This window comes from Durio zibethinus, chromosome 25 (genome assembly GCF_047325235.1).
Source record: "Durio zibethinus cultivar Kanyao isolate XHJ-2024 chromosome 25, ASM4732523v1, whole genome shotgun sequence".
Classification (NCBI taxonomy): Eukaryota; Viridiplantae; Streptophyta; class Magnoliopsida; order Malvales; family Malvaceae; genus Durio; species Durio zibethinus.
This window is the reverse complement of record NC_143186.1, coordinates 16,863,604-16,877,543: the sequence shown is the minus strand read 5'-3', so window position 1 is coordinate 16,877,543 and position 13,940 is coordinate 16,863,604. Positions and strand designations below refer to the sequence as shown.

At 29.8% G+C, this 13,940-nt stretch overlaps 2 protein-coding genes and 1 long non-coding RNA gene across 3 annotated transcripts; 2 read left to right on the top strand and 1 right to left on the bottom strand.

Annotated features, from left to right (window-relative positions):
- Nucleotides 1–3,796: 3,796 nt before the first annotated feature.
- LOC149511703 (uncharacterized) lies at nt 3,797–5,349 on the top strand. Its single transcript, XM_089754592.1, has 2 exons — nt 3,797–4,106; nt 4,833–5,349. The coding sequence occupies exons 1-2, from the start codon at nt 3,875–3,877 to the stop codon at nt 5,174–5,176; spliced, it is 576 nt and encodes a 191-aa protein (XP_089610718.1). The 5' UTR covers nt 3,797–3,874; the 3' UTR covers nt 5,177–5,349.
- Nucleotides 5,350–10,513: 5,164 nt separating this feature from the next.
- On the bottom strand, nt 10,514–11,319 carry LOC149511702 (putative EG45-like domain containing protein 1). Its single transcript, XM_089754639.1, has 2 exons — nt 11,220–11,319; nt 10,514–11,083 (listed from the first exon to the last, which is right to left on the bottom strand). Exons 1-2 carry the CDS (start codon nt 11,317–11,319, stop codon nt 10,809–10,811), a joined length of 375 nt encoding a protein of 124 aa, XP_089610765.1. The 3' UTR covers nt 10,514–10,808.
- A 737-nt stretch (nt 11,320–12,056) lies between these two features.
- On the top strand, nt 12,057–13,412 carry LOC149511701 (uncharacterized). Its single transcript, XR_016333682.1, has 4 exons — nt 12,057–12,253; nt 12,363–12,452; nt 12,584–12,676; nt 13,168–13,412. It is a non-coding gene; the product is annotated as an uncharacterized LOC149511701 (long non-coding RNA).
- Nucleotides 13,413–13,940: the final 528 nt, after the last annotated feature.

Sequence of the window (13,940 nt, the reverse complement as noted above, 5' to 3'; positions counted from 1 at the left end):
TTAAGAGCTTTTGATAAAGGTGTTAGTTTTGTTCTTTAAGGAAGTTGTTCCGAGCATAACTACTTCATGAAATAGTTATTTATTGAATAGTTGTTCCGTAAATAACTATTATGTAAAAAAGTTATTCCATGAATAATTGTTTCATAAAATAACTTTTACTGAAATAGTCTTATCATTTATTTTGATTTATCTTCAATTTTAAGAGAAAAATAAAATGTTAATAATAAAAAATTAAGTATCTACAGTTTACCCTCTGCATGAGAATTCTTAGTATAAGAAGTACTCATGTATTAGTATAATGAAAGAGTAAAAGCAATATATATATACATAAAAAATACATATTTTAATATTTTTTACTGTATATGTACAAATTTTTTGTCCCCTATATGAAAATTATCTGATGTAAATTAAAGAATATTTCATGCATAGAATAATTAAATTTTAAAAGTTGTTAAAACTTTTAAATGCACAGAACAAGTAATGAAAATATTTTCCTAGAGAAAAATATGAGAACAAGTAGTAGAAGTGTTTATTTTTAAAAAATAAAAAGAATAAGTAATAAAAGTGTTTCTCTAAAAAATAATAGAACAAATAATTAAAATGTTTCTCTAAAAAATAAATGAACAAGTAATAAGAATATTTTTCTAAAAAATTGAAAAAATTACAAGGAGTAGGTAATGGTAATGTTTTTTTAAAAAATAAAAAAATTATTAAAAAGAATGAATAATGGAAGTATTTTCCTAAAAGTAAAAAAAAAAAATTATTAAAAATAATAAGCAATGGGGTGTTCTCTAAAAAAAAGGGAAATAGTTAAATGAAATAATAAAAAAGAATATATATATATATATATTAAATTCCATGAAACAATTAATGGGTCTATTTTCTTTAAACAAGAATATGCACAAATTCAATGCTTAACAATAAAATTATTTTTCACGTAACAAAAAATAAAGATGAGTAATATATAAATTTTTTTCTAGTAACAAAAAAAAAGTATGTAATTATTTCTTTTATAACTTCTTTTTATAAGAAAGGGGTTTTATGAATAATGTGATATTTCACAGAGTCATAGTCTGATTGTACACTATTTTAAAAAACTTGTTTACATATAATGGGATTTAACTTTTACGTCAAGATGTGAAGCATTTGACAATGCTTTAAAAGTGAGAATATAGGTTTATACAACTTGGACAGGCAAGAATAAGGCAAACAAGAACTTATTGATTGGAAGATGACATCTACCAAAGCAAGTCTTTCGTATTCTTAAAAATAAAAAATGTTAAAATTAGTAGGGTCATGTTTTTCACTCTATTATGTGTTAGAATTGAGCCAAAATTCTTTTAGAGATTTAATCATACCCTTCAATAGTATTTTTTCATACTCAAATGAATAAATGAATTAATTGCAATGTAGTAGAATCTTATATAAGATATCAAGAGTATTAAAATATCATAAGAATAAAATTTGATGAAATAGAAAGAATAAAAATTGAAAACTTTGAGATTTTATTAAAAAAAATTTTGAATAAGAAAAATAAATATTTATTATTAAAAAAATTGATTCTTTAAATCTTATAAATATAAAAATTATATTGAAAACTTTTTCAATTCAAAGTGAAAGTCTAATTTCTCTTAAAATTTTTTTGATCTTTTGAACAAGTAAATATTCATTTTTAATTTTTTACCTTTTGTTTTATCTTCATTTATTTATTTATTTATTTATTTATTTTACATTGTGACTAATCTCTGCTTGCCCATTCCGAGCAAATAGTTGAGCTATGAAAGTCGTAAGAAGGCACTGACCTCGTCAAATCAATTGAATAAAAAAACGTTTGTGATATTTTTTTATGTATGCAATCAAAACTTTTATGTGTATAAAAAAAATTGATGAATAATTTTAGTTTTAATAATAATTTTGATGGATAGTCATTTTATAATAAAGAATAATTTTAACAACAAACTTTAAGAATTAGGGTTACCACATTATTGTTTATTGGAAAACGTAAAAAAAAATTATTTATTAACATAGAAGTTCCCTATAAAAAAGAAAAAATATTTTTATTTTAAGAAAATGTTAAGAGAGAATATTTTAATTATCTTCGTATTCAATCCACTAAATCAAACTATTCAAAATATTTCAATAATGAAATTAATCTAAAAGTCGTTTATTCAGTGAAATGACATTCGATAAAATGTCTTTTTGTGTAATAACTCTTAATGAAATAATTTATGTTTCAAGAGTTTTCAGTAAATGTGTTTATTTTATTTTTTAAGGAAGTTATTTCGAGAATAGTTATTTTATGAAGAAGTTGTTTATTGAATACTTATTTCATAAACAGTTATTCTGAAAAAAAAAAATTTTATGAATAATTGTTTCGTAAAATAATTTTAATTAAAAAAATCTTATTATTTGTTCTGACCTATTATCAATTTTAACAACTTTAAAGAAAAATAAATTATTATAAACTAAAATCAAGAATCTACAATGCCATAAATAATTTATATTATTTATAAACAACTTTATATAATAAATAAATTTAATAAATATTAAATAATTTTAAAATTTTAATTATACACATATTTTAATCTAATTTCTTTAATAATTATTTTTTATTTTATTATAATTTATCTCAATATTACTCTTGCTTCATCTAAAAACATATTTTACTAATAATTTAAAATTTGTTATTATAATAATTAATCTTATTCCTATTATTATTTTTAATTTTTCAAAATCATGTTATAGAACATCTAAATATACCCCCAATCATTTCATTTTCATTTGTCCAATCACCACTTTTTTTTTTTCGTCCGTTCACCGTCCGTCTTTCCTATATATTGTTTTTTTTTTTTTTCCTTTCCTACATTGTGCCAAGAAATGAAGTTTTGTAATGTGTAATCTATTAATCACTTTTTTTATTATGGTCTCGCAATGAATTTAAGATTTCTGATATGTTTTTCAATAAAGGAAAATAATTTAATGTTAAGAGCTAATAAATAAATAATTTTTTAAAGAATTCAATAGAAAAAATATATTTCAACATAAAGAAATTATTTTGATGTTATATGTTATTTTATAAACTAGTTATAATTAAAAAAACTATAATGAATCTTTTTATTTTCACTTTTTAATTAAATAGTGATTGTTATTTTTTATTAATTTTAATTATCAAAATAAAAGATAAATATATATTTTTAAAATAATATTTCTTTCTTTTAATTTATTTCCCTTTTTCTTTTATCCAAACGTAGCAATAAATTTTTAATCACAAATCCGATCATGGTTTTCAAGTCTAAAGCAAAGAATTAATGACTGAAAAACAATGGGCCTTCTAAAAAAAAGGTGGGGTCAAGATTGAGTGTTTGTAAGGATTTATCGTAATCTGTACCGGCAATAATAATTAAACTTAATATATTTAATATATTATTAGTACATAAAATTTATATATTATCAATAAATTAATAATATTATTTTTTTAATAAATATTAATTTTTAAAATATATATATAAATATTTTAAAAATTTTTTTATTAATAAAATAATATTATTTGAATTATTTTTTAAATAAAATAATATCATTTGAGATAATATATATAATTTATATACTAATAATACATAAAAAATAAATTTTTAATACAATCAAAATTTAAATATTCGTTTTTTTAACTTTAAATATAATATAGTATGATCATATGATATAAAATATATAAAATAATAATTTAAAATTTTAATAAAAATAAAAATATATTTTATGTTTAGAACTTAAAAACAAGAATATAATAATCAAAGATCACTTTCCTGTTTGTTGCTTTTGCTTGCTTTGCGCTTCCTCACTTTATTACTGCACAAAGAGAAAGGAAAGGAAAACAGCGAGAATGGGAATATGGGACTTAATTTCTTGGTCAACCGACTCAGTCAAGGGCCTTTGGCAGAGCTCTTACGATCATGGTTCAGCGGCGATCAGCAAGGTCAACAAGGTAGTAACAGTTGACGCAGTGGAAAAGGTGAACCAACACTTGTCGGATCCTGAAAACCGATCAAAAATCTCCAGGGTAACAACCGATGTTTTCAAGAAAGCTACCATTGAAGGCCTTAAAATCGTCCCTGGTAATGAATACATTTTTACTTTTATATATTATTGGGTTTTTTTAATGCTAATGTTTGCAGCTAATGGATTGTTGATCAGTCATATTTTAACACATTGGTCTTGATTCTGATGTTGATATTTATAGTTTAAAGCTTAGCCATGGTGCATGGTTTTGTTTTTCCACTTTTATCTTCTATCTTTGAGTTTTTAGCTTCAAATTGCAATTACTCTCATTTTCTATCGATTCTCTTTCTAATTTGATATGAAAATAACATTTTAGGGGTATCAAAAAGGATTCTCGGTTGATGATTTTTGTTATAAAGTGGAGTCCGGAGAAGGTATATAGGTAAAGAAAGAAAAGGGATATAGGCTTTACAATCTCTCTTCTTTCTTTTTCTTTTTTTTTTTTTGTACATCAAAATCCAGGGGCTGATATATAGGTTGCTCGAACCCCAGACCAGCTTCATTGGCTGCATTCGAGATTAGAACCAATGAGGGGCGACTGGCAAGACTTGAACCTAGGCAATTATTAGTAGGGAGAGCGAGCTCAACCAATTTTGCCAACACCACGTTGGCCAAACTCTTTTGTTTTCCATAGATAACCAGATTATGCACTTCACTTTATTTCATGCTTTCTTACTAGCAGTTATGATGATCTGTGAAAATTCAAACTGTACGATCAGGATGATGCAGTTTTGCTCCTAATCTTGTAGGATGGGTATTTTGGCATTTTACTATGTTTGCAGGTGCATATCCAACTTATAAAATTGTCTCAGAGTCATTAAGTGATGACGAGAAGTTAAAGAATAAGAACAAGTCCAAGGAACTGGAAGAAGATTTGAAGACATTGCGAGCGACTGTAAGCAGACTGGAGAAAGAAGTTGGTGTTCTACGTGAGCAAGCAGATTTGAAGACATTGCGAGCGACGGTAAGCAGACTGGAGAAAGAAGTTGGTGTTCTACGTGAGCAAGCAGCGATCCGAAAGCATGCTGTCGAGATGAAGCCTCAAAACACTGTCCGGGCTTCTGATAAACCAGAGGATATGACTCCTGTTTTATGGATGAAGGAATTCATCCGTAGCAATTTCTAGGATGACTTAAAAGTTCCTGGGGTCTGATGTGGATAGAATCCTAGGGTGAAATCTGTTAAGGATGATAATATTTTGAATATACTAATGCCTTTGTTCTAGTGGAGGCTGAAAAAACCAGTGTTTTCCTAGCAAGCTTTATAATCAGATAACTGGCTTTATAGCTTAAATTTCAAGATTTGATCAGAAAGGATATACTTATAGCAACTTTACCAGATTCCTTTTTCTTCCTCAACTCCAATCTCATTTCGTGAATATTGATAATGACAAATAAATGTCTGAGTTAACACTTCTTTTCTGGATTATGATAGCAAAGTGAAAATGAGTGATGCTTCTTTCTTGGCACTGGAAACATAGAACACAATTCCAACTATGAACTTGTGATTATGAAAAAAAATTAATAAGAAATTAAGGATATGAAAATAATTGTGTTATAAATGGAATCAATGGAGATTTCCGCTAGTTTTGAGTGTTGGGGAGGATTTTCCTCAATGGAATAACATAAGTTCTCTCCTTGAAAGTTTCACTTTCAAGTTTCAACCATTTCAAAGCATGCCTTAAGTTGGATTGATAGAGATCCTAGAAGTAGAGTGCAGTCATTTTACATCTAAGAACTCCAGGACTGCATTTTCCAAACTGAAAATAAAGTTATGCTACTTTGAAACAAATTTCTTGGCTGAGACAATGTACTACTGTGATGCTCAAATTTGATTGTAAAACCATCTTATTATTTTGATGTTAGATGTTGTTTATGTAAATGCCTGATTCATCAGTCCCTTTGGTCTCTGTTCTGTATAAAACTTAAAAGGCAGAATCTACTTCTGTTAGATTGTTGGATATTAATACTTCTTTTCATATACGTTACGAGTACTTTGCCTGCTGGTAATGGAATATAAAGCCTGTCCTTCCCTTATGCTAAGAAGAAGCATGATGGTTAACAACTAACAGTTTCAACCTCTTCGATCCTTTCGGTTTTCTAGTTGCAATGCTTTTCTTTTTCCATGCATCTTGCATTAGATACCTTGCCTCAATGATTTTTAATTTGCTACATTCGTCACTTTTCTTACAAAAGAAGCAAAGCTTTTAGCTGGAATCTTCATATACCTTTTCACTTCTGCTCTCATTCAACATTGCTGTTTCTTATCTTATTGGCTTTTCTGGTTTTTTTTTTTTTTTTTTCAATCCATTTGGAGTATTAGCCAGGAACATCAGGTAATCACCCTTATAAATTATTGCTTGAGAACAGATTTCTATATTTATCAAAGTTTTTTTTTTTTTGGAATCTGGGTCGAAATTGCTCATACTTGCACTTATTTTGATTGGTTTATTGTATTCTTCCCATGGGGATCAGTCTATAACTTCCCATGGAGATCAGTCTAACTTCTTTTTTGTATCTGTAGGAGTTCTGCTATTACATAGTATACCATAATACAACTACTTTTAGTAACAACTTAAAATGGAAGGTCTTTCCTTTGCCAATAGGATTTAAAATGGGACAATTTTTTTTACTTGAAGTAATCAAAGATTTGAATTCTATTAAGTGAAATCAAGTATCCAGCATTTTACTATCAGATCACGTGACTGTTAGCAAAATCGAACAAATTCAATATTTTTCATTGTAATTATGTGTTTATTTTTTTACCTGCAATTGTTGTATATACAGTTCATGATTTGTATTTGCATTTGGTTGTTTAATAGTGTTTTCTTGGATTGATTACAATGTTCCAAAAGTTTATTTCACTATTTATCATAAACATGTATTGATTTTATTATACTATTTATCATAAAAATTAAAATTATTACTCACTTTTTTATGCAAATTTAGTTTAAAATAATTTAGGTTGAAAATATATGAATGAGTCAATTAAAATTAAATTTTTAAATTTAATGTAAAATAATATGTTGAAAAATTAACCTTACAATGCACAAATTAATAAATATAATCATTCATGATGTGTTATTTAATTGTTCATTTTAATTTTCTAGCAACTTATTGATAAATATAATTTAATTTTCTCAAATGATGGGGATATATATAACATCAAGAGGTACTTCAAGCTTAATTTCTTCACCTCACTATTACTGCTATGAAATTTATTACAAAACAGACATTATTTTATTACAATAAACATTTATGACTAAACTTCAGTCTCTGTATGCAAAAAATTTTCAATTCCTGCAAAACCACAAAACAAAATCATATATTATATATTGCATTAAAACAAAAAAAAAACTTCAAGGAAATGTGCTACGCTTAGTTGCTTACTGCTTGTAGTCAATGTTAATGATACCGGCGACGGGGTTGGCAATCTGTGTGAAGGCTTCCCGAGAGAGGTCAATGGTTGAAGGGCATCCAGGACAGTGATCCACGATCTTCACGGTTACACTCTTGCCTGTGCATGGATGTGGCACGGCATTTCGGGCTCCTGTGCATTTGACGGTGAAAAATTTTCCACACACTGCCCCATTATTCCACAGAGTATCACCAGCTGCCGCAATCATGTTACCACTATCCTAGTTTCCATACCACGCAGAAGCTACAAACAACGATAATAGCATGATTAACGTTTTCATATATATGTCGTAATGAATTTTCATAATATTCCGACGTGGGATTAAAATGTTACATATTATGAAGGAAAGAAATAAATAAAAATTTTGATTCAATTAAGTAGGAGAAATTAAATAATACTCACGAACATATTTTTTATAAAGTGGAGTCCGGAGAAGGTATCCGTAAAGAAAGAAAAGGGATATAGGCTTTAAAATCTCTCTTCTTTTTTTTTTTTGGTACACCAGGGGCTGATATATAGGTTGCTCGAAACCCAGACCAGCTTCATTGGCTACATTCGAGACTAGAACCAATGAGGGGCAACTGGCAAGACTTGAACCTAGGCAATTATTAGTGGGGAGAGCCAGCTCAATCAATTGAGCCAACACCTCGTTGGCCAATCTCTTTTGTTTTCCATAGATAGCCAGATAATGCATTTCACTTCATTTCATGCTTTCTTACTAGCAGTTATGATGATCTGTGAAAATTCATACTGTATGATCAGGATGATGCAGTTTTGCTCTTAATCTTGTATGATGGGTATTTTAGCATTTTACTATGTTTGCAGGTGCATATCCAACTTATAAAATTGTCTCAGAGTCATTAAGTGATGACGAGAAGTTAAAGAATAAGAACAAGTCCAAGGAACTGGAAGAAGATTTGAAGACATTGCGAGCGACTGTAAGCAGACCGGAGAAAGAAGTTGGTGTTCTGCGTGAGCAAGCAGTGATCCGAAAGCAGGCTGTCGAGATGAAGCCTCAAAACACTGTCCAGGCTTCTGATAAACCAGAGGATATGACTCAAGTTTCATCTATGAAGGAATTCGTCCATAGCCATTTCTAGGATGACTTAAAAGTTCCTGGGGTCAGATGTGGATAGAATGATAGGGTGAAATCTGTTAAGGATGATAATTTTTTGAATGTACTAATGCCTTTGTTCAAGTGAGGGCAGAAAAAAGCAGTGTTTTCCTGGCAAGCTTTATAATCAGATAATTGGCATTATAGCTTAAATTTCAAGATTTGATCAGAAAGGGTATAATTATAGCAACTTTCCCAGATTCCTCTTTCTTCCTCAACTCCAATCGCATTTCCTGAATATAGATAATGACATATCAATGTCTGAGTTAGCCTTCCTTTCTGGCTTATGATAGCAAAGTGCAAACGAGTGATGCTTCTTTCTTGGCACTGGAAACATGAACCCAATTCCAATTATGAACTTGTGATTATGAAAAAAAGTTGACAAGAATTAAAGGATATGAAAATAATCGTGTTATAAATGGAATCAATGGAGATTTCCACTAATTTTGGGTGTTGGCGATGATCCTTTCCTCAATGGAATAACACAAGTTCTCTGCTTGAAGTTTCACTTTCAAGCTTCAACCATTTCAAAACATGCCTTAAGCTGGAATGATAGAGATGCTAGAAGTAGAGTGCAGGCGTTTTACATCTAAGAACTCTAGGACTGCATTTTTCAAACTGAAAATAAAGTTATGCTACTTTGAAACAAATTTCTCAGCGGAGATAATGTACAAGGATGTGATGCTCAATTTTGATCGTAAAATAATCTTAACTTATTTTTTTGATGTTGGATGGTGTTGATGTAAATGCTTGATTCATCATGCCCTTTGATCTCTGTTCTGCGTAAGACTTAAAAGCAGAACCTATTTCTGTTAGATTGTTGGATATCAACACTTCTACTCATATATGTTACAAGTACTTTGCCTGCTGGTAATGTAATATAAAGGCTGTCTTTCCCTTGTGTTAAGAAGAAGCATGGTGGTTAACAACTAAGTACTAACAGTTTCAACCTCATCGATCCTTTTGGTTTTCTAGTTACAATGCTTTTCTTTTTCCATGCATCTTGCATTAGATACCTTGCCTCAATTATTTTTAATTTGCTACATTCTTCATTTTTCTTATAAAAGAAGCAAAGCTTTTAGCTGGAATCTTCATATACCTTTTCACTGCTGCTCTCATTCAACATTGCTGTTTCTTATCTTATTGGCCTTTCTGGTGTTTTTTTTTTTTTTTCAATCTATTTGGAGTATTAGCCAGGAACATCGAGTAATTACCCTTATAAATTATTGCTTTAGAACAGATTTCCATATTTATCAAAGGTTTTTTGGAATCGGGTTGAAATTGCTCGCACTTGCACTTATTTAGATTGGCTTATTGTATTCTTCCCATGGAGATCAGTCTAACTTCTGTTTTGTATCTGTAGGAGTTCTGCTATTACATAGTATACCATAATACAACTACTTTTAGTAACAACTTAGAATGGAAGGTCTTTCCTTTGCCAGTAGGATTTAAAATGCGACAATTTATTTTACTTGAAGCTATCAAAGATCTGAATTCTAATCACTGAAATTAAGTATCTAGCATTCGACTAATAGATCATGTGACTGTTAGTGAAATTGGACAAATTCAATGTTTTTAATTGTAATTATGTATTTGTTTTTTTTCACCCATAATTGTAATATATACAGATCATGACTCGTATTTGCATTTGGTTGATTAGTGGTGTTTTTTTGGATTGATTACAATGTTTCAAAGTTTATTTCACTACTTATCATAAACATGTACTGATTTTATTTTACTATTTATCATAAAAATTAAAATTATTACTCACTTTTTTGTGCAAATTTTGTTTACAATAATTTGGATTAAAAATATATGAACGAATCAATTAATATTTAAAATTTAAATTTTAATGTAAAATAATATGTTGAAAAATTAACCTTACAATGCATAAATTAATAAATATAATCATTCATGATGTGTTATTTAATTGTTCATTTTAATTTCCTAACAATTTATTGATAAATATAATTTAATTTTCTCAAATGATGGGGATATAGATAGCATCAAGAGGTACTTCAAGCTTAATTTCTTCACCTCACTATTACTGCTATGAAATTTATTACAAAACAGACATTATTTTATTACAATAAACATTTATGACTAAACTTCAGTCTCTGTATGCAAAAAATTTTCAATTCCTGCAAAACCACAAAACAAAATCATATATTATATATTGCATTAAAAAAAAAAAAAAACTTCAAGGAAATGTGCTACGCTTAGTTGCTTACTGCTTGTAGTCAATGTTAATGATACCGGCGACGGGGTTGGCAATCTGAGTGAAGGCTTCCCGAGAGAGGTCAATGGTTGAAGGGCATCCAGGACAGTGATCCACGATCTTCACGGTTACACTCTTGCCTGTGCATGGATGTGGCACGGCATTTCGGGCTCCTGTGCATTTGACGGTGAAAAATTTTCCACACACTGCCCCATTATTCCACAGAGTATCACCAGCTGCCGCAATCATGTTTCCGTTATCCTGGTTTCCATAGCATGCAGAAGCTACAAACAACGATAATAGCATGATTAACGTTTTCATATATATGTCATAATGGGATTAAAACGTTACATATTATGAAGGAAAGAAATAAATTAAAATTTTGATTCAATTGAGTAGGAGAAATTAAATAATACTCACGAACATAGTTTGTGTAAAAGGTGGCAATTCCTGGTGTTGCTGAAGCAATGGAGATGAGGCAGGCTACGATACCAACAAAAATCAGAGTAGTCTTCTCCATTGGCTTGCTTTTAATGGAAAACAGTACTCGTGCTTAGTTTCTGATTTTCAGGTTGTTAGTGTTGTGAGTACTGTAACCGCCTGCATGGGCATTTCCAATTGCATAGGCCTAATTGCCTGTGTCATTTCTGAGTTATTGTAGGAAAGTATATCATGAAATGAAATTCATACCAATTTTTCTATTTGGTTACTTACCATAATTTCCTTTTATTCATTTAGGAGAAATGAATTTCCAAACTGTTTAAAATCTTTCCATAATTTCCTTGTATCCTATCCTGTTGTAAAAAGTATTTACCAATTGGATCAAAATGTGGCATAACAAAATTTGACACAAATGGAGGACATGTAATCCAATGTTTTACCAATTACTAGGAAATCAGGACAGTCTTTCCCATTGCACTTTAACATATTGATAAGTTCGGATCGAACAAAATTAAGTTTGGCTGATATTTTTATTGATTTTAAAATTCGGTCTCATCTGATCAATAAAATTCATTTAGGTTAGTTTAATTTAAATTTAATATTAAAATATTTAAAAAAATCATATTAATATTTAAAGATTTTAAAATATATACTTTAAAAATAAAATTAAATAAATTATTATTTAAAAATAAAATACTTTCATAGACCGGGTCCAAATTTAAAGATACATGTCCCAAACCGACTCCAATGGTTCGGTCAATTCATGAAACAGAATGGCTTAAAGTTGAGTCTCATTTGTCAGTTCTCTAGTAGTTTCTATACGCTTCCACGAACACTCCCAAAAGCACTCCAAGAAACAGAGAGAGCAGCTTGCACCGAAACTATGTCAGCTTGGACCACCAGGGCTCGCCAGGCCACCAATCTGGCTTGGCTGTCCTCAGCAAAGTCGGCTTATTCGACTCCTCAATCTGCCACCCTCATTCACTGCCGCGGCTTCGCCGGCGGTGGCGGTGGTACTAGCCTCTCACACTTCTATCACCATTTTATAACCGTGATAACAAAAATTATGTTTTTCTTCTTTTTGAGATGATTTCAATAAAAAATAAATTATTTTTTTTTTAGTGTTTGGGTTGTGTTGCAGATCATCATGGACCTACAAAGGTGAATTTGTGGGAAGACCCCATGAAACCATCTAAATGGAAATAAGGGCATGTAAGTTTTTTTATATATATATATATATATATCTTTTTAATTGTTTAGTTGCTTATTTTTGAAAACCCATTTGTTTGAATTGCTTAAAATTTCACCTTTTTTTATTGATTAATCTTTTCTGTTTGTTGCAGTTTGTGATTGTTTCTTTAACAGGCTGGGGTTTACTCTTTTACGGCGGTTATAAGTATTTCACTAGAGGCAAGAAGGAAGAGAAAGAAGAAGAGGTAATCATTTTTTGAAAACCTTTTTTACTAATTGACTATTCATTTTGTTGGTTATCCAATGCATGTTTTGCTTTTAATTAAAAAAAAAAAAAAAACCCTTAAGTATACACATCTGCTCACTTTCTATGTGTTTGAACCTTGACTATGGTGTGGTTGTACAAATAGACTCTTTAGAAAGAAACAATGCTATTGTAATGAAGAGTGTAACTTTTTATGTTGTTTTAGATTAAGGTAGGAAAATGCTAATGCCATTGTTTATTTTTTATGGCAATTTCAGTGCATATATATCAAACATTTTAGGATTTTTACCAGTGTTGGTCTAATTGTAGTATCATTTGTATGCTATGCAAGTAGTTTTGGGATGAATTTAGTCTTTGCCATTCACCTCATCTATGGCTTCGTTATGCAATTTGATTTATGGGACAATATACATGGTTCTGAAACTTGAAAAACCGCTTAAACTTGTTGGGGTGATTTTTTCTTTTATGCAGAGGGTTGGACAGGCATCCAAGTAAGCTCTACAGGGTGTGAATACATAAGAGGCAGTCAGCTAAGTATACAGGATGAGAATGCCTTTCCTATCCATATTACATGATGTAGTTTGCCCTGTTTATGTTATGTTCTTGACTCTTAAAAATAATGGTGGTGACTGTTATCACTTCTGTTAATTTCTCTTGTGGTCATTTCACCAAGCGAATAATAATAATAATGATAGTTTCTGTTGTGGTTGTTTTCATCCTATGCTGCATCCATAGATGCCTGAAAATTTCATGCTTAATACCCTTTTTAACAGTTGAAAATTCTTAAGAAAACTGCAATTATCATGAATCATATTCTTCGCAACCAAGCAATTTGTGGTCTCCAAGGGCTTTTCTGTCAGCCAATTTAATGATATTGTTCTTGTGAATTGTAAGTTTTCTTCGTGGAATTGGATAAAAACTCTAATTATACTTCGAATTGCAATGTTTTGGAATCTTGAAAGTGGCAGAATAATTTTTCTCCACTTGAGTTCTGAGCTGAGTACATCATGGATTTGTGGTATAGACATTGCCATCTCTGACATGTTTTCGGCAAACAAGTTCAAGCCAACCAACAGGAATAGCAGATGACTTCGATCTGCTCTTGCTTTGCTTAATGAAGCATGGAAATTTCCAAGCTTCTCCGGGCCCATCAATTACATTTCTCCACGTTCTCTGCTGTTATTGTCTTAGATGGTATTGTCATACTGGTTAAGCTGTTAAGGTTTTTCCAAGTGCAAATATGA